We start from the raw sequence: 21,464 nt of genomic DNA, 5'->3' as shown, positions 1-21,464 counted from the left end.
AAAGACAAATGTATTCATTTAAAAAACTATATTCATTTAAAAAACAACCTTTTAAGCATATTTTATAGATGAATGTAATGCATACAAATTGAATAAACTTTTTGGTGTACAACATTGTATTATGAACAAGGAGCTAAGTACCATGAAACTGAATTGAGTTGAGAATTCCCCTTTTGTGTGACTATTGGATTCAACCAGTAAATCTACTCCCTACTAGTCCAGCTTTCCTCAGACATCAGTGATAATTATTTTGGGCTCTAGGTCAATTCCTCCTTGAGTGCTTCCTAAAAAAATTTCCTTCCCATGAGGATGTGATCTATGATACTTTTTTTTTCTCTTCTGGATAAATTGGGCCATTTCCTATTTTATGTCACTGGTAAATCAATAACTTGGAAGTCAAGAAATTCTGAGCTACAAAAGGCAAATGAATACGTCGCCCAGGGTTCACCAGAATAGAAGCAAACGCAGACTCTGACCTTTTATTTCTTCCCATAATCCTATTTTAAGAGCCCTAGAATTTTGTTATTGCTCAAATTATACTCTTAATTTTGTTTTCATTTTAAAAATAGTGCATGCCATTGTGAAATTATCAAGCAATACAGAATTTTATGAAATAAAAAGTTAAAGTTCCCAAAAGCTGGCTTTCATAAAACAAATCCCAGTGTTCAAAATTTCTAACCTATTTCTTGTCCAGTTTTCTAACAGATGAGTTTTTCTGCATTTACTATTGGGCTGGAAGTATTAATCTCAGTTAACATCTGATCTACTTGGTCAAAATAGCATAAATTTCCCTTTGCCAATCCTTATGCATTTTCCTGTTATGACCTGCCTAGCTCTCTCTCATCGTCTTCTCCTAATTTGTTTACTGTTCTCTCAGATGTCTGGAACCGACATGACAAACTTTCCTGTTTATGTAACAGGAAAACTGCATTGAAACTATTATTTTCCTATGAAAACTTTGCATAAGCATAATTACTGAATTTTTTTTAAACACCTGATTAAAATAATTTATTGACACCACATAGTGTTATTTGGAGAGTTCTGGTGTGTCTCCCAATTGGGAGACCAGCATTAATAATGACACTTAGAAAGTAGTAGAATATAGATCTTAAGAGTTCAGGTTTGGGGTCAAACAGACCTGGTTTGAATTCTGGCTCTGCAGTTTACTCACCAGACTTTGAATGAGGTATTTAACCCCTCCAAGTCTTAGTTTCCTCATCTGTAAAATGGGTATAGGAATTTCTAACTTGCAGTGTCCTTTTGAAGATTAAATGTGATAATGTATTTACAGCCCCTGGTACGACGTAAGCAATAGAAAGCATACAACAAATTTAAAGTAATACTGTATTAGTAATCTGTCCTTCACTTCTTTATTGTATCACAAGGACTCAGTTTAAAGTAATTTACCCCTAAATTTACTGATTCTCAATACCATTATCCCTAAGACTGATCATATGCATAAATGGCATCATGTGATTCTGTGGACATAGTTAAAATACAGGAAGGGTATCTTGAGTTCCATGATTAACTTCTGTGTAGGAAGGTTTTCTAGTGTTGTGCTTATACTGTGTCCTATAGGAAGATTTGTTCTAAAATTTTTTACATGTATGTGATGAAACCAGCCTTGACTGCTCCATGCCTGCACAGAGGACTGAGCCTTCTGGCTCAAGGTTCAGTACAAATTACTGAGGGCCAAACATCATGGCAGTCATTGACATAACATTTTAGAAGCCATCCAAAGTTGAGTTAAAACATCTTCTCAGGCAATAATCTTCTCGTAGATCTAATGAGAGGTTTGAGATATTGCTACCTAGGACAGTAAGGAACACAGATTCTTAGTCCCTGATATCTATTCTATGGCTTCTGCAGAAGAAATAATTGCTGCTTATGTTTTATGTGAATGGATATGCCAAGATGTAGTAGTGTATAGGCTTTTGACATGTACATCCTGTAAATGTCTAGTTTTCACATTTTCCATGCATGGAATCTTGTAACTATTAATTTTTAAATAACTATACAGTCAATCACTCAAGATAAAATAGGCCCAAAAGAAAAACCCTCATAGCCAAGATACGTTTAGATTCTCTTAAAGTATTACACCCAGGTATTTGTTAAACCACTTTCCCATAAATAAAGTTCCTTGATATAACTTTTCAAGATTTCCCAAATTACAAATATGTTCATCCACTGGATATTTATCCGAAGCCTTGTATTTTCTGGCTAACAAATGATTCAATCAGGGTTTTCAAACCATTTTCTTACATGAAGAATAACCATGTTTTAGGTATGTCTGTTCCACTATTGATTTTTGCTATATTCTGTTGCATTTATCAAGAAAAGAGTTCAGCAAAATGTCATCCTTCTTCAGTAGCTCATCAGATGTGGACTCTGTGTGGACCAAAGAAAAATATCAGTATGGATTCCAGCCTCAATGCTTTCCCCAAACTCAAGAGAATAATAAGCCATTTCTAAAATCATGGAGAACAATGCATTACCATTTGTGATAGCACAAAATGGTTTTCAATGAAATATGATTTTTACATATATATTTAAATTTCTAAGTTATTAGTAAATCAGAAGCATTTCTTACAACGCAAACAAAATACACATCCCCTCTATATTAATAATGTATTTTTTTTTTCTTTTTGGTCTTTCGCAGTGGGTTTAAATAGTTATGGAAACTGTCTTCAGAAAAATTTACTTGGCTAAAGTTAAAATCTCCTTATTTCATGCACATTGTCCTACATACAAATGGGTACGTCCCATTGAATAAGTCATTACTCTCTGTTCCTTGAGGGTACATTTTACAGAAAACATTCTTGCAGACCCATCAGGGTGCCATTATACCAAAAATCAGGTATCTTATGTGTCTGAATTTTATAGCTTACAGTAGAAATGGCATAATATTACCATCTGTGCTTAAAATGTTTAAAAACATCTCGTATTTTTCTACCATATGTTTTCTTACACACTTTATTCCAAGTCAAGTACAAGCTACATGAAGTCAAGGTATGTAACTTACTCATCTTTTTTTAATCCTCACGGGACCTCACATCTTATATTGAATAAAGTGGGTGTTTGAGAAATATTTGGTAAATAAATCAATTTCATAGCAATATATTTGGGACTTAATGATAGCACCTAAAACTATTTATCCCAGAGGGCAAGTAACTACATTTCCAGTACACAAAATCACATATATAAAGAATCTATCTTTTTAATACAACAATTTATATATCTTTGTATATTCCAGTATGTTATTTTAGATCTCAGGAAAGGATAGCATAACAATTATTTATTTTGAAAACTTGGCTAAAATTCTCTAGCACATAGCATTATTTTGAGTATTGAGATGAAATTTTGAATAATGTTCTCAACTTTTTAAATTACATTGGGATTTTGATGGGGATTTTTTTTTAATTTTTAAGTTACTTTGGATACGATTAGAATATTTAGTTTTCCATTTTTTATTCTACAACTACAGTTTTTTTCATGTGTTCAACCCCTTCATTTCCTACAATAAAATTTTCTTATTTATTTATTTAGGAACTGAATGTTTCTTATCTAGGTTTTCCCAAAGTATTTTATGTTTTTGTTTCTGTTGTGGGTGGACTTTTTGTTTTTAGTTTTCTAAATAATAACTGCCAAATCTAGAAAACTACTAGTTTTTGTAGTACTATTTTCCAAAAATTGGTGCCTGAAGTTCTTTTTTCCCTTACCTTGACATTTTATAGCACTGTTGAAAAAATACTGCCTTATCCTTGTCTATCCCTTTACATGCTCTTTAACTGACTTGTCCGTTCTAATGTCTTATATTATAACCAATTGGGGTTTTTTGTTTTTTATACATATATTGATTTTAAAATAAAATATATTCATATATAACATAGTTTCAATTCCTGAATATATTTTCAGTTAAAACACTTGTTATCAAATACATAATAAATTATTATAGTTCATAAGAAAATATAAACCACCAGTTATGCATTCTAGTATACCCTAGATACTAATTCTTCAGAAGAATGATGGGCTTACGGTGCAAGCTGTTAGAATGCCTTAGGTAAGGTGTCTTATAACCACATGTTTTTTTGTATAATAACTAAATTCCTTTTTTAGAGTCCAAAATGGTTTTGCTTTACATAGAATTTTGCTTTACTGAGAATAATGTTTCCCATTATCCATTGAATTATGAGAACTGTAAACCCTTCATATGTATTATCTCTTTGGTACTCACAGCATTATTTCAGTTTTATGGAGAGGTCAGGGTCTTATCTACTACATGTCATAGAAGTACTCAATAGATATTTGTGGAATTAACCAAGGTAAATAGCATGGTTAAAATAACTTGCCAACAACAGAAACAAAAAAAGGAGTATATGACTAGACATCTTATTTTGCTCTATTTTCAGTAGATGATTCTGTCTACTGAAAAAGTAATAAATAATTATGAGGCATATCTTATACTCAATATCTTAAAATGGTTGAGTGCTACTATATAATAGTTCTGTGCTAAACATTTTATTTGCATTTGTTCATTAAATCCTTTCCACCAACCTATGAGGCAGATAGTATAACTATACTTACTTCAAGATGAGGAAACGAGCAGAGAGAGAGTTAAGTAACTCTCTGAATTCTTAGTGCAGAGTTGATTTATATCCATTTACAACAAATATTGCCTCTACATATATGGCTAATTGATGTCACTTCTGTGCGTCCATAAGAATCACGAGATAATAATGGACCTGTATCTCCAAACCTAACCTGTATAATGGGAAGTAGAAAGAAAAGTTGACCTTTCTACTGCCTGGCTCTTACCCTTCAAGTCAGACCATGCCCTGTGACTGTAGTCAGAAATATGAATGATCATTACTAATTTTCCTTTCTTGGCGTTACACCATCAGAGAAGTCATGGGGATTTCTCTAAAATTGCCCTAAGGCAGTTTTTAACAACATATATATTTTTGAAGGTTTACTAAACTGTATCTACAGGAACCATGTGTGTGCAGAGTCTACAATCCAGTGAGTGTTGTGGTTTAGAGGCATTGCTGCTTCTGATTGTTTTTGATCACGTGCCCTACTTTAATTTCACCAAAATGTTCGTTGGTTTCAATGAGGGTATTTTCTGTGGGAATTCCGGTCTTGAGACTATGTTCCTTATCCTCAGATGATCTTCTGCTTGAGTTGATCTTCTGGGGTGATTCTATGCATTGGAGGAAGTGGTTACCAAGGTCTGAAGGCCATGGGCATCTGAGAGACAGCAATAGCCAGCGACGTTTTCCTGAGGTTGTCACTATGTGTACAGTCTAGCATCTGTATAAATCTCTTAGTTATAACAGCTGTGTTTTCTTATTAAGAGGTTGCCTTTACCTGTCTTTGTGCTTCCTACAGTGGGTTCTGTTTTAGTAAATAATCTAATGTTAGCTTTCTGATTCTCTTTTCTCCACCACAACAAAAAATGCTATAAATATAAGTTTATTCCAAATACTGAGTTGGACACAGGGAAATTTGTTAGGAGCCAAATCTGTTTTGGTGTTAACTGATCATGTGCCTGGTTTGATTTTACTGAGCACTTCTTGTGTGCACAGCATAGTGCTAGGTACTTGGAGGCACAAAGATAAAGGGAGAAGGGCTTTTGCCCTCCAGAATCTCACAATTCAAAAGGAACTGAAGTTATAACTGAGTGGCCGTGTGAGAAAGTGCGGTGGAGGAAATGCTGGAATGTGCTGTAAAGGGCACAGTGAGAAACATGCCCATGCAGAGACGGTCAAATGATAAAATGTTGTTTGAATATAATCTTAATTCTCATTATAAACCACTAAAATTGAATAGAATTTCTTCATTACGGTGATGGCAGTAAAGAAAGAAATTAGAGGACTGCCACGGATTCCTTCTAACTCTATAAATTTATAAAATAAACTTGAATAAATATATTAATGTAACTTTCAAATGTCCCTGTAATCAGAGTCATATGAATCATCAACAACATTTCTCAAACTTGTTATGTTTATTTCAGACACTGGGTGGACTCATGGAAATTTTTTAGGAGCCAAATCTGTTATTTTCCATCCTAAAAGGAAAAGAAGCATTGCAGATCTACAATGGTGATTTTAACCACTTTTATTTTAATGAAACTTAAATGTGTACAAATATAAAATATGCATAAACTTCTTATCCTTACAGCTTTTATAAGCTATAAAACCAAAAGAAATATAAATTAAGTAAAAACTAAAAAAATAACATTTGAATTAATGATATCATGAGAAGGTTTTGTTTTTCAGAAGCCAGATCACCAATGTTGAGACCAGTGTCAGTGGAAAGATACATTTGTGCTTTTGGTTTCACTTGTGTTATGACTTGATTCTTTTGATTTTGCATCTAGGGTATATTGTGCATCTGTGGCATTATTGTGGTCATCACTTTTCTTTCTTAACAAATAGCTTATTTTTATCTATGTGAAGAGCCAGTTCATTTAATGGTGCACCCCCAAGTACAATACTGAAGAAAAATATATCATTAAACGTACCCTGTGATGATTCTACCGCCACTTTTCTACTTCTAAACTATATTAAAACTTTTGTTCTTAGAATAAACCATAACATCTTTTTTGCTTTATTTAGCATAAATGCATAATTCACTTCTTAAGTCCATTTATTTTGTCTTCTCTTTAACCTGTGGCAATTTATACATACATTACCTTGTCTCACTTCATCATGATCATTTAATTTGCAAATTAATACTTCCAAAGAAAAGTTTTGTCTTTTTAAATGGTGAAAGAATTGCATGTGAGTAGCAGACAGGGACTGTTAGCATATTTAGTATCAAGGCCCTGCTCATCAGCACCCTGAACGTTCACCTCTGATCACTTGGCAACAAGTGTTTTGTAAATGCAAACATGGGAGGTGAAGTCACTTAGTAATATTGAGTCATGAATGTCATCTAGATTGTCCAAAATAGCTTACCTCATGTTAGCAGTTTTGATCATCAAAGTGAAAACACAGCATTTTAAAATTCTCCCAGAACTCAAGATTATGTCTGTAGATTTCTAGTAGGCAATGATGCCAGTTTAAGAAATACCGGCCTGTAGAATATTGGGCAAGAACCTGATAACCGAGGAGTAGTTCCCGTTTTTTCCCCTTCAGGAAAGATTGGTGACATTTCTGAGGATAGCTACTGACTTCTTTTTCTTCCTCAGCCTTGATCTGCTTTCTTGACAGTCAATAAACCAATGCCTTCTTTGTTTCTATGTGAAATAACTTTATGAAGGACTTATTAGAAGAAGAGTGGGCATAAGGCCTAAACAGAGCTCAGTTAAGTGAATGGAATAATTTAAATATTTTCATGTCACACTGGAATTGCCCATGGACTGTCTCTCTTCCACTGCACCATGAACTCTTTGAGAAAGGGGCTGTGTCTTACACCCAGTTGGATTCCCAGTATGTGGTACCATGCCCAGCACACAGTAGGCACTCAGAAAATGTTTGCTGAATGAACGCATATTAATATAATAAAGTCCTTAGTGGTGTGATGTACATCAGATAATATGCTCCAGTGTCTTGTTCCAGAAGCACATGACCCATTACTTGCCATTGTGATAAATTAGCTGGGCCCATAGAGAACTAGTCTCAGCCTGCCTCTGGTATGTTCTGGCCCAAAGAATCAGACCAGTTGCCTTCACTGCCTCATTAGGTAATATCTGGAAAATGATGAAAAGTTTCCCAATTGGCGTGTTTACTCTGGTGTCTTTCCCTTTCCTTCCCTCACCCTGTCATCCTTCTGACTCAGGAAGCTATGATCTGTTCCTTATTCACAGGCTATCACAGGATACATACAAGCCATAGTCTGGAGCATGCTATCTCTTTCATCACTCAACCCCTTCTGTGTGGTTCCAGTTAAAGGAGTGGAGGACAGTGCTCAGCCCGTTTCTTTTCTCGTTATGTTCAGTTTGCCTCGTTCATTGTGGTGATAGACTAAGGAGATAAACTGTGTATTTATTGAAGACAGCTTTTGATTCTTCAAGATCAAAGCATATTGTTTTTTGGTTTTTTTTCTTTAAGGAATTCCTTTATTTTTATTATTTATTTATTTATTTATGTCTGTGTTGGGTCTTCGTTTCTGTGCGAGGGCTTTCTCTAGTTGCGGCAAGCAGGGGCCACTCTTCATCGCAGTGTGCGGGCCTCTCACTATCGCGGCCTCTCTTGTTGCGGAGCACAAGCTCCAGACGCGCAGGCTCAGTAGCTGTGGCGCACGGGCCTAGTTGCTCCGCGGCGTGTGGAATCTTCCCAGACCAGGGCTCGAACCCGTGTCCCCTGCATTGGCAGGCAGATTCTCAACCACTGCGCCACCAGGGAAGCCCCCAAAGCATATTGTTACTGACACTTATAAGAGTACTTCTTTGGTCAAGTTCATTTTTTTCTCCAAGATAACTTTTCTCTAATTTAGCTTTCTTTAAACTAACTTTTACGTCTCTTATCAAAAAACCATTTACCAGATAATGGGCCTTGGTTCCATCATGTGCTTCAGACATATGACTGTAACACTCGAGGAAAAATGTTCTGCTTGATTTGAGACTTCAGACTGAAATAACCTTAAGCAGAGAGGAGAGGCTGGACTTTCTCTTCTGAATAGTTTCTTTATATATATGTCTGCCATTCATCTATATGTATAGCTATATCTGTATCTGTATCTATATTGCCAGTAGCTAGCTACTATATATAGTATATATAATATAGCTATAATATAAAATTTCATAATATAAAATTAGATCATATAAAAATTATATAAAACATATAATATTGCTACTGGCAATAAAGGACCAAAAGGAAAAGTTGATAATATCAAATATTAGGTGTATCATATGCTAACAGGTTATGTAAAATGGATCTAGGCAGAAGAAGCCTAGGACTAAACTCTGTTTATCATTCCCAGTAAGCTGTGTAGCTAAGAGCGTATCAGTTGACTTTTCTGTACATTAGGGAATTTTTCATCGCAACAATTAAACCTTGCCTTTCACCTCATTACTTTCAAGCCTGCATGCAATTGAATTAGAATTTGAAATTTGGGAATATAAAATTCATTAGAGCTTTGTGTAAATATCAAATAGGAAAACAAGATGCTCTATGGAAAAGAACTAAATCTAAATACTTACATCAGAGATTGATATTTTGTTTCATAGTATACAGGAATCAGAATATATTGTCATTAGCACTTAGAGTAAAATTGTATACTTATGTTGGCCCCTATGTTCCTATCAATTGTAATGCTTTCAGTACCATAGTTTATGTTCTTATTTTTTGTCCTCATCTTATCAAAATTGATATGGTGTGCTTTGAAATGGCATGATGTAAATGAGGGGAAGCAACCGGAAAAATTTTACTGAATTTATATTCATACAAAGAATTGAAACTAGCAAAACGATGACTTATCAAACAAACAAAAACTGGTGTTATCACATATAACTATAATAAAATAATGGTCCAGATAACTCACATCGTTGTGTTTGGTATGTGTATGTATATGTACGTTTGCACAAGTATACGCACAATCTATTTCACCAACTGTAGTAACTGAAAATGGTTTAGGTTTCAGTTATTTGAGAGGGCCATATGCTTTTATATTGAATATATAATTTATAGATACTACCTGCTTCCAAGTAGGAATGTACTCATTACATATAATGTAGAGGTATATCCTCAGGAAAATAAATGAATTTCCCTACACACTCCCTTTTTGGAATAAGAGAGAATCAGCCTGAATGGTCCAGACTGTTGCTTAGATTCAAGCCCACAACAAGGCTTTAACTCAAAGCAGAAGCTGAGTTTTATTGGTTGGATGGTGCTGCTACCCACAGTAGTATTTAGGCAGCAAAAGGTGAAAGCAATAAAATAATTTTTTTGGCATTGTTAGAACTGGGTGATGTTCAGGCTTGCGAGGTCCTCCTTGAAGGCAAGGACCACGTTTTTCTTGGATGTGTATTCCTAGGGCACAGTAGCTGCCATATAATAGTCCCCCCAAAAATGTTGTGACCATTGTTTAAAAAAAAATGGTGCCTAAAGTACTGAGTTATGTCCCAAAAGTCTACTACACATATTTGAGCTGTTTCTTTGCTTGAATAGGGAGAAGATCCAATTTATCCGAACTGAAGGGACCCCAGGATTGGTGCGTCTTTCAAGTGATGCCGACCTTGTTATGTTGCTGAGGTACGTAACCACTTCTTGAAGTGGGAAGTCTCCTATCATCAGGCATCGTGGAGCATTTTAGAAAATAACGTGCCAATATTGGCAGCCTATATTCTTAAAGACTCATGGAATACTCATGTTGAAGGTATAAGATGCTGATTTAGTGATAATTCATTTCAGATTTCATTTCTTATCGCTGGAATCAGTTTGATTTTGTTCTCACCCTTCTGGCAAAGGAGGTGGTATTGGAGAACGGAAAGTCTGTAGAGGCCGATGAGTAGAATGTCCCATCACAGAATGGAGCAGGAGGTTATACCTGGCTTGCCTCATCAGAGTAGAAGAGAGGTTGTACTTATATTTTCATCCCAAATTTTTTTCTCAAAAGCTGTTTTGTCCCTGTTTGCTGATTTGACGTTATCTATTTACTTTATGGTTTTGAGAATTTAAGATGGGAAATCAGATAAGAAAGTTGAAATTTGGTCACTGGTACTCACTGCCAACTTGATAGACCTTCCTAATACTGACCAATTATATTTTCTTTTCTGTTGGTTAGGTGAGCTTTAGTTTTAAACTTTAGAGTAGCTTAGAATGGCAAGTTTTCAAGAAACTTTTTCATTTTTGATATTCTCTCTCAAATGTAGGAGATCAGAGTAAAATAATGCTTTGCTGTACCTAGTGACTGGGGCACCTACTACTATAACCTCCATAGGCTTAAAGGGAAGTCATGCTTGGCCATATCAGCAATGTTTTATTTATCTCAAAGTGTTAGTAGTCTCATTCGTATTATTCATGATAATCTTAACTCTAACCATTTCTACTGCGTGCTCGATAGTTGCCATGTTTGTAAAACTAAAGCCAAAAAGTTATTTTCTTTTACTCTGTGGTTGGAGCATAATTCAAAGGGATATAATCACTTTCCATAGATATTTCACTTCATTTTATCCTGAACAAGATGTATTGGTGGTTGGGCGTCACTTCTCAGCCCAGGTGGTGACCCTCAACTTGTGGTGTTCTGGCAGTTCTGAAAGCAGGATGTAGCATGCTAGATACTCATGAAGACTCTTGGGCAATTAATATGGAGTATGATGTTTCTACCATAGTTTGGTTGTTGATAAAGTAGTAACATTTATTACAAAATTCTGGCTGGGATAGGACTCTTCTGATTCATTCTAGAAGTCTGTGTTTTTTTATTTAAAGAATTCTACTTTTGGAGTTAGTAAAAACAAAAATGATTGCAAAACAGAAATCATGATTATTGTTCACCTGTCCTTAGTTAAATAATCTTTAGATGGTATAGTCCTAAATATTTTGAGTTACAATATAGTTTATAATATTTGTACGTTGTTAAACACCACAGTTGGCATGAATTTCTGTATGTTATGTGGTTGAATTTTAAAATATTTGAAAACTGATTTATATATAAAGAGCAAGGCTACATTTTTGCCCTTTTGGGAAAATAAGCATGTTTTCTGAAGTTGAGCCTTTGGAGAAATGTGAGAAATTTACTTACATATAGTAGCTTTATAATTATTACATACAAATGACAAATGATGTTATTTAATTCTAGACTTTTACTTCATTTGGATGAGCAAATAGTTGTATGCTGTGACACAATATATTACATGTGCATGCTTAATAAATAATATTTAATGATTATTGAAACATTTTGGGATATTCTCAGCTCTTTATTTTTTATTTTACTTTGGAGTTTGAGTCATTTGAATTAGTAACTATAAACTCAGGCAGTGGACTTGCTGGATATGTAGATGGAGTCTCTGTTTCTGTTTTTATACTTCTTCTATTTCTTTCTTTTTTCTATTTAAAAATATTTATTTTCTTGGGTGAATTTTGTAGTATGTGAATTACATTTTAATAAAAATATTTTTATTAAAGTATAATTGATTTACAATGCTATATTTATTTTAGGTGTACAACATAATGATTCAATGTTTTTATAGATTATACTCCACTTAAAGTTATTATAAAAATATTGGCTATATTTCCTGTACTGTACATTATATCCTTGTATCTTATTTAATTTTTACCTATATACATTGTCTATTTCTTAAAAAGGAAAGTCACTCCTGGTACAGATGGACTTGAAAATCAGCAAGCTGCAATGTAGAAATGCTATAGCTCTAGGAAATTATTCATTTTAAAATAAACCCATTTAAGGTTATTTTCCAATACAGCTATTACAAAACTCAAGAATTTTAAAATAACTTTGTTGTATTTGTTATTGGTTATTCTATTTCATGTATTCTGTCACTAACTCAACTAATGTAAGAAGTGTGCCTTTAACAGAGCTTATATAGGAAATGACTGATAAATTTGGCTACATTAGGATTCTTAATTTTATGTAATGAAAGACACCACATATAAAGGCATAAAAAAGGCAACAAACTAGAAGAATATATTCACAACACATAAAACAAAGATATCATGAATACATAAAGCATGCCTTTAAATCAATTTAAAAGAAAACCCAAAAGAAAAATGGATAAAGAATATAAAAAGGCATTTCAAAGGAATTGAAGCATGAATAGCCAATAAACTCATGGAAAGATGCTAGTAATCATAAAATGCAATTTCAAATATTGAGATACTATTTCATACTATTAAATTTGAAAAAATCAAGAAGTCTGGTAATACTAAGTGAGAAGTAGGAACTCCATATTTTCTGGACTCGGTGGATTGCAATTTCTACAACCTCTTTGGAGGACAATTTGACAACATCTTGTACAGTTAAAAAGACATATACACTATGAGTGAGCAACGCTGCTTTTAGCTATCATGGAGCTCAATATCAGAAAAACAAACAATTCCATTAAAAATTGGGCAGAAGATCTAAATAGACATTTCACCAAAGAAGACATACAGATGGCCAAGAGGCATATGAAAAGATGCTCAACATCACTAATTATTAGAGAAATACAAATAAGAACTACAATGAACTATCACCTCACACCAGTCAGAATGGCCATTATCAAAAAATCTAGAAACAATAAATGCTGGAGAGGGTGTGGTGAAAAAGGAACCCTCCTGCACTGTTGGTGGGAATGTAAATTGATACAGCCACTATGGAGAACAGTATGGAGGTTCCTTAAAAAACTAAAAATAGAACTAACATATGACCCAGCAATCCCACTACTGGGCATATACCCTGAGAAAACCATAATTCAAAAAGAGACATGTACCACAGTGTTCATTGCAACACTGTTTACAATAGCCAGGACATGGAAGCAACCTAAGTGTCCATCGACAGATGAATGGATAAAGAAGGTATGGCACATACATACAATGGAATATTACTCAGCCATAAAAGGAAACGAAACTGAGTTATTTGCAGTGAGGTGGATGGACATAGAGTCTGTCATACAGAGTGAAATAAGTCAGAAGGAGAAAAACAAATACCGTATGCTAACATATATATATGGAATCTAAAAAAAAAAAAAAAAGGTACTGATGAACCTAGTGGCAGGGCAGGAATAAAGATGTAGACATAGAGAATGGACTTAAGGACACAGTAAGGGAGGGGGAAGCTGGGGCGAAGTGAGAATAGCATCAACATCTACCGAATGTAAAATAGTTAACTACTGGGAAGCAGCAGCATAGCACAGGGAGATCAGCTCAGTGCTTTGTGATGACATAGAGACGTGGGATTAGGAGGGTGGGAGGGAGGCTCAAGAGGGAGGGGATATGGGGATATATGTATGCATATGACTGATTCACTTTGTTGTACAACAGAAACTAACAGTATTGTGAAACAATTATACTCCAATAAAGATCTATTAAAAAAAAAAGACATATACACTATGACTGAGCAACTCTGCTTTTAGATATATATCATATTTACACTAAGAAACTGTATTACATGTATACAAGGTGATACATACAGGATATTCATTGCACCATTATTGATAAAAAGCACACAGTTGGGAAAAAAGTCAATATTTGTCAAGAAAGGTATGGGTAAATAAACTAGTACATTAATAAAATGGAATACTACATAGCAGGTAAAAGTAGTAAACTAGACCCTTATATATCAACACAGACAGATACCAGAAATATATTGTTGAATAAAAAAAGTTCAAGAATTCAATATACTTATAAAGTATTTAAATAATTTTTTAACGCATAAGGCAAAACTGTATATTGTTCGTCTGTACATATGTTGCAAAATATCAGGCTATGGAAGGATATGTTAAAGTCATGATAGAGGCACTCAAAAGGGACTTCATATACATAACATGCATACACACAGATATATAGATACATCTATATATAGATATATACACATCCCTAAGTATGCATGTGTGTTTGAAGCAAAAGTAATAGGGTTAACATGTACTAATCCTGGATGATATGTATTGAGTATTTTTATGTTATTCGCTATCTCTCCTATATTAAATTTTTCAAGTAAAAAAATTTCTCTCTTGGTAAGAACGATTTCTGCATATTGGTTGTATTTAAACGAAGTAAGTGTCATAGAGCAAAGGACACATGTATAGATGTTTGAGGAGAGGGTGCTAATTCCTACCTTTCAATTAATTTAGCTATGAGTTTCTAGACCTTTATGGTATCAACTGTTTATATGGCATTTTTCCTTAGCAATCAACTTAAAATTCACATTATTCCAATGGTTATTGATTTATTGAGAAAGAGAATTGACTGTTTCAGGGCTTAATTTGGTATTACAAATACAATTACTTATTGCTTCTGTTTCTAAATCTTTTGACTTTTATAGTTTAAAAGTGGGAAGATGGCTTAAAAAACTATGGTGTCTAAAAATGTTTTTGTGATAGTGGTTTATAGTGGTTTAGCAGACGTGTGCAGGTGAATGAAGAACCAGAGAAAGAATTATCAAGTTGTTATTGCATTGCTGTAACCCAGGGTCCCTCAGCCTTAAAAGTATTGACATTTTGGGCTGGATGTGTCTTTGTTGCAGGGAGCTATTCTGTGCCTTGTAAGATGTTTATCAGCATCCTGGCCTCTACCCATTAGATGCCGAAAGGACCCCCTCTCCCAGTTACGACAACCAAAATCGTCCTCAGACATTGTGCGATGTCCCCATAGAGTGTGGGGAAGGGCAAAATAGCCTCAGTGGAAAACCAGTGCTATAACTCTTAGGAGTTCTTTCCTTAAATCTCCGCAAGACTAAACTGTTGCCACTTCTTCTCAATGTTTTTTGAAAACAAGTAGCAGGTTTCTAGATGTGACCAAGTTTGAGGGAAAGCTACTTCTACTCTTAATTTTAAAACACAAGTACTCTTACTTATATTGTTGATTCTATTTTGTCAAGTGTTTGTATATTTGATAATCAGTAGTACATTTCTTTATCATAACAGTTAATGAAAAGTCTAGGATTCCAAGATCTCAGATCCCTGGTTACTATCTTTTAGGAGAGTATTAGAAACAGAAATTTCAGTATGGAGGAGAAAGAAGACACTAGGTTGAATAACATCAAAATCCTCACATTTGAAAAACATTATAAAGCCAGACTAAATGAGGAAGCTTATTATTTAGCAGTTGTAATTATTTAAGAGGTGTTTTGTTTTATTTTGCTTTTATTTCTCCAATGAAATCCCGAGCTCTTTGAAGGCTGAGACCATGTTGTATGTGTCTTGGAATGAAGGTATGAACATACTTTGTGTATTTACTATGGGTCTTCAATAAACATTGTCTCTTGTGTTTGACTCTTATTCCTAGACGTAAAAACCCAGGCTATTTTCAGATGAGCGTGCAAACTCAAACTCATTTAAAGTAACAAAATAGAAATCATGCTGTCCAAAGTTGGTAGGAAAACAGGCAAATAACCACAGGTTTCACAAAAGATGCAAGAGCCAACTATTTTTGTCCCACGAATTACCTGCAGGAGAAAGGGGACAGGTGCTTTCCTTGGGACGTGAACTGGACCTCAGATGGAATTGGTCGGAGCAAGAGATCGACTTACTCATTGCGGAAACAAGGCATTTACCCACCTCTTTGGCTAAAATATGCATTTTATTTCTTGTCTTTCCCCAGTTTATTTGAAGAAGAGATAATGTCATATGTGCCTCCACATGCCTTACTCCATCCCAGCTACTGTCAGTCCCCACGTGGCTCTCCTGTGTCCTCTCCCCAGAACTCGCCAGGTGAGTCCACCTGCTGCCTGCCATTTCTCTGAGGAGTGAGCCCTGAAGTCACATGTTCTGTCCTCATAAAGGACAGTAAGGGAACACTTTGGGTATATCTGTACTGTTAGCACAGGTACATATTCTGTGGTACTTCCTGTCTCTTAAAACTGGCTTGTTTCCATGGGGATTTATTTTGACAGGAAAATAATGACATTCCAAAATAGGATATAAATGTTAGCAGTATGAAATACTCAGATGTAGAATTTACTTTTCATTATGTTATGTAGTGCTTAATATATCTTGGAAAATATTAGGGCACAAAATACTATGTTAGCTTTTTGGATTTAAAAAGTTCAAGTTAGGAGATTGATTCAATGAATAATAAAGAGAAATCTCTATTTTCAAGAAATATTATAGAATTAGAATTAGTCAGTTTAATGGTCTTGGATAATTTTTTTCCCTTCAGTAGTTACTAATTGCCTTAGATAGGAAGACCAGAGGTACATGGGCAGGTAGAAGATGCTGATAGATGAAATTAACTAAAAATTTTAAGTTTAAATTCTTTTTGAAAGGGATATGGTGTGAATGGAGGAATGAATGGATGAATGAATAAATAGTAGATAATGCAGCTTAGCAAATGAGGTTTTTTTTTAAGGAAGGTAGTCATGATGTTGACATAACATCAGCTCTATTTATCCTTATTATAAGCCATATATTGTTCACACTGTAGCAGTTATCAGAATTTAAAACTATTTTAATAGAAATCCAAACTCTGTATGTGTCACTAAAAGCTGCTCTATGTTCTCTGGTATATAACACCTGTTTTCATATATTGGTATCATAGTGAAGCTACAGCCTAACTGAATACCGCAAACAGAAAAAGGTCTATTAATTTGTTCATTTAACAGAGGTTTATTGAGCATCCAGCTATGATCCAAGCCCTGAATTAGACCCTGGTTCTACAAAGATGAATAATACTGTCTCTGCCTTTGAAAATTCACAGTGGGGCAGTAAGTCAACAAGTGACTCCAAAAGCTCTGTGTTTAGTCCTATAATGAAGAAATGTGTGGGAACACAGATGTGGGAACAATTCTTCATTCAAGATGGGGGTGGGGTGTTTGGGGAAAGGTGAAGACAACAGGTATAAAGGGAAGCCTTGAAGAATGATGAATAGGATTTTACCAGGTAGACCAAAGGAATGAGGACATTCTAAGGAGTAGCATGAGCTAAGCCACAGAAGCATGAACGTAGTTTAGGACAAATTAATAGATACAAGTAAAGGCAAGTTCTCAAAGCTCAGGTTGGAAAGATAGGCTAGAGTTGGTTGGCCACTGAAGCATTACTTTGTACTCCATGTGGAGCCACTGAAAATTTATAAACAGGAATGTCCTGTTTTATAAAGTTCAGTTTGGTGGCCATGTGGAGGATGTATTAGAAGAAGATGAGAGACTAAAGTTAGAGAAACCATCTGGGAGGCTGTTGCATTAACCCAGGTGACATGATAAGGGCTGGACTAACGGTGATAGAGAAAAGGGAGTTAATTCAAAGGCTATGTTGGATGTAGAGATTCTAGAACTTTAAGTCCAAGTAGGGAAGAGTCAAGGCAAATTCTAAGGTTCTCACCACATAGACTGCTAGACAGATGGTAACACCATTTACCAAGAAAGGAAAAAGGTTAGACTGGAGGGGAGAGGTGAAAGGAGGCTGGTTTGAAACATGTTTTGTTGAAGAATCTTTGGGCCATCCAACTGGAGATGGAAACCCAAAGACAACTGGAAACAGAGTCTTGGAGCTCAGGGGAGGTTAGCAGCTAGGAATACAGGTGTGCTGGTGGCAGTTGAAGCCCATTGGGTAGATAGAGGAAGTAGGGAGGACAGGTCAGTGAAAAGAAGAGAAAATAGGGGATGGTGACATGAGCAACTCCAATATTTAAGGGAGGGGCTGAGGGTGCAAGTGCAAGTGAGAGAGCCAGTGGATTTTGGAAGAGAACTAGGAAAGTCTTTTCGGGGAAGCCATGTTTCAAGAAGTAAGGAGTGACCAACAGGGCCAGGTGTTCCAAGGAGTCAAGAAGGATTAGGCCTGAGAAGAGGCCATCAGATTTGAAAATCATGAAGTTATATGTGGCCTTTGCCAGAGCAGTTTCTATGAATTAATAGGTCATGAACTGGAATGTTACCAGTTACAGGATGCTAGAAGATGTAAAGTAGAAAACAGGCATGAAAAATATTCTCTCCATGAAATATGGAAGTGAAGCAAAATAAGGCAGTACTTAGAAGGCGAAGAGGAATTAAGGAAGGGATTTTAGGATGGGGAAGTTGAGCATGTGTGTGCGGAGGTCAGATAGTGTGGGTGGAAGGAAAGTGGTTTGTTGAATGGGGCGAAGAAGCAGCGGTCAGCACAGCACAGGCCCGTGGGAAGGCAGGACACTGGAGGCAAAAGCACAGGTCAACTCTGGAACAAAGTAGGGACACTTATTTTGATGATACAGGATGAAAAGAAAATAAGTATATGGCTCTACGGGTAAGTGTGAAGGTGTAGGGGAAAAAATTAATGAAATTCACAGCTGGCCTCGGTCATTTACCAACTGTGTGTGACTTTGGGCAGTTTACTTCCTTTCCTGAATTTGAATTTCTTTCTCCTTAAAATGGGAATGATAGTAATCACCTCCCATGGTTATCTGGAGGAGAATGCCTCACCTGGTACCTAAAATATGTCAAGCATCCAATAAAGTTAGTTTATCCCTTTTTCTCTCTTTCTGGAAATCTGAGAAGTCTAATTTGTCAATATTTGAACCACTAATAACTGATATATATGAAGCTATTTCATATTTGCAGAACTGGCTGCCTAGATATTTAACCATTCTGACTGGCCTTAATCTTAACTAGAACCTACGAGGGGGTTTAAATGGGTTGTCCCTTCACCTCATGCTTTATGGCTAAAAGAATGAAGCTCTGTGGAGTATTGCTCATCCCAGTCAAAGCTCTCTTTTCCAGACCTTTTCTGTGGCCCCTCCCCCTAGAGAAAAAGGTAGATCACCAGATTCTGTCCCTTCTGAGCCCTGCAAAGGCATGTACTCTCGGTGACGGGCTGGACCCTTTTGAGGCTCTGTGAACATTCTAAATGGTGACTAAGTTTCTTCTTTTCAAGTAGCATCACAAATGTACATAAGTAACCCATGGTGGTAATAAATGCGTTCTGGAAGCAGATTGAGAGTTAAACGTTTTCCAAAGACATGTCTAACCCAAATATATCTAAATTGCTAGCAATGTTTGTGGTGGTTTTAATTTTCAGGAAGAATCATCTCCATATTTTTGACCTACTCTATTTCAGTGGACTTTATTTGATCTTGAAATTGGGATGTACTGCCTAATATCAATGGAAGTAACTATAACTAATTCCACATGAAACAAGGGCAGGACTAGCCTCATTTACCCTGTGGAGGAATCTTCTGTTTCTTTGAGTAAAATAGCCTCTTCTACCAGTACTCCTAAAGTTCTTATGAAAACATTTCTAACAGATTTTTTCAAGTTGTGTGATCCTCCTTCTTGTGACTAGAATTTCATCCCTTTTAGTGGTATGAGAATAATATTGCAAAAATTACGACAATCGTAAATTTTAATGATCTTCTTTCAGAACACCCAGGAACCTGCTAAACTTTCCACACTTTTCCTCATTCCAAGCCCATTTACATGTCTTTTCAAGTGCAGGAGAGAGAGGGGCTTTGGAAACTTGGACTCGCTGCTTTTTGCAGCTGTTAGAGTGCTCACCTAAAATTTGTCAAAATTTTGGAATGTGAAGGTTTGTTTTTCTAGGACCATTATAATGCCAGTCCCAACCTTAGCTATGCCAGGAGGAAAAGATCTTTCCAATTACCATATGGTTTATTATGCCAAATATAGGACCCAGAATTTTATTTAAGGACTTTTTTGTAGCTGCACATTTCTAGGAATTGAAATGCAAGAACACCTAATTTATCTAATATTGTTGGAGGTGTGCTTACTTATGTGAATTTTCCACGTGACCAAAGCTGTGACATTAGACATCTGAGAATTTGTTTAACCCACCATTTGCTGAGACTCTTTCATAAATACATTATACTTCTCCCAGCTTCCCTATACACAGTGCCTTGAGGATATTTCATGGTTCGGGGGGATCAGCATACAGAGCTGTTATAACTTGACTAGAACTGGACACTCTGGAAGCCAGTAGAGCACCAAATCACACTCAAGAGAAGTAAAACAGACCAGAGAGCACGGAAGAGCTATGTGGGTCTTTACTGAAGGCTGTCTTAAGGGCAGTTATTTCTCTCAACACACAGTGCACCTCCTTAAGGACATTCTTTTCCCCTCTTTTCCTCCAAAGTCTTAGTATCCCAGCTGCTGCTTATCTCTTCTGCTCTTTTCACAAATATTCTCTCTTCCTTCCCCTCCCCTCCCCCTTCCTTTCCTTCTCACTTTCTCTCCCCCTCCATCTCTCCCTCCCTTTCTCCCTCCCTTTCTCTCTCTCTCAGTGTCTCTCTCTCCGTCTTCTCCCTTCCTCCTCCTTTGACTTCCTCCCACCCTCCCTTCTCCCTCTTCCATCCCTCCCCTTACCCGCAGTCTCTGAAGCAGCTTTATACTTGTTTTTAGAAAAAAGTGTTCTATCCCTTCTCTTTGCTAAGCCCCACAGAGATGATCTAGGAACCACACAGTACAAATGAAGGATGCTCTCTGGGTAGGTGGGGATGGGGGAGTTATGATTCCAGAGACTGGAGGAAAACCAAATACTATCTCTGTCACAATATACAGGTATTTTTATTTTTGTGTTTTTTGTTGCTGTTACTCTCCCTTGCTTTCCACCCCTAAGACTCTCAGAAGATGCCTGTCACTGGCATGCCCTCCAGCTCTCCCCTTTTAATAAATTGCTTTTAGTTTGCCAACATTTGAAAAATCAGATTATCAAATAAATAAATGGTATGTAAATGGAAGCATCAACAAGGTCAAAACAATGACCTGAAGGCCTTTTATTACTCTTAGAGAATAAAGCAAAAATGCCAGGACTTCCTTGCTTGTGCTTTGTGCCAGCTATTTTTGAGGTTTTGTTTGTTTGTTTGTTTTTTGTTTTTTTCTTAATTTCCATTGTTGATCTATGTTCCAGAAGATAGAGTTTTCCAGAAATTATTATAATGCTTGAT

The 21,464-nt window shown here is 35.8% G+C and overlaps 1 protein-coding gene across 4 annotated transcripts in view; it reads left to right on the top strand.

The window, feature by feature from the left end:
- The window catches only part of HECW2 (HECT, C2 and WW domain containing E3 ubiquitin protein ligase 2), a 407,233-nt gene that overhangs the window by 339,199 nt on the left and 46,570 nt on the right, over positions 1-21,464 (top strand). For 3 of the 4 annotated variants that reach the window (XM_061203599.1, XM_061203626.1, XM_061203618.1), the window contains 2 exons: positions 10,113-10,196; positions 16,200-16,309. In XM_061203599.1, coding sequence (XP_061059582.1) covers positions 10,113-10,196; positions 16,200-16,309 — 194 coding nt within the window. The remainder of the gene's footprint in view (positions 1-10,112; positions 10,197-16,199; positions 16,310-21,464) is intronic. The other variant, XM_061203609.1, reaches the window with a different exon arrangement.

The sequence above is a fragment of the Eubalaena glacialis genome, chromosome 1, assembly GCF_028564815.1.
Source record: "Eubalaena glacialis isolate mEubGla1 chromosome 1, mEubGla1.1.hap2.+ XY, whole genome shotgun sequence".
Lineage (NCBI taxonomy): Eukaryota > Metazoa > Chordata > Mammalia > Artiodactyla > Balaenidae > Eubalaena > Eubalaena glacialis.
This window is presented reverse-complemented; position numbering and strand designations above follow the sequence as displayed.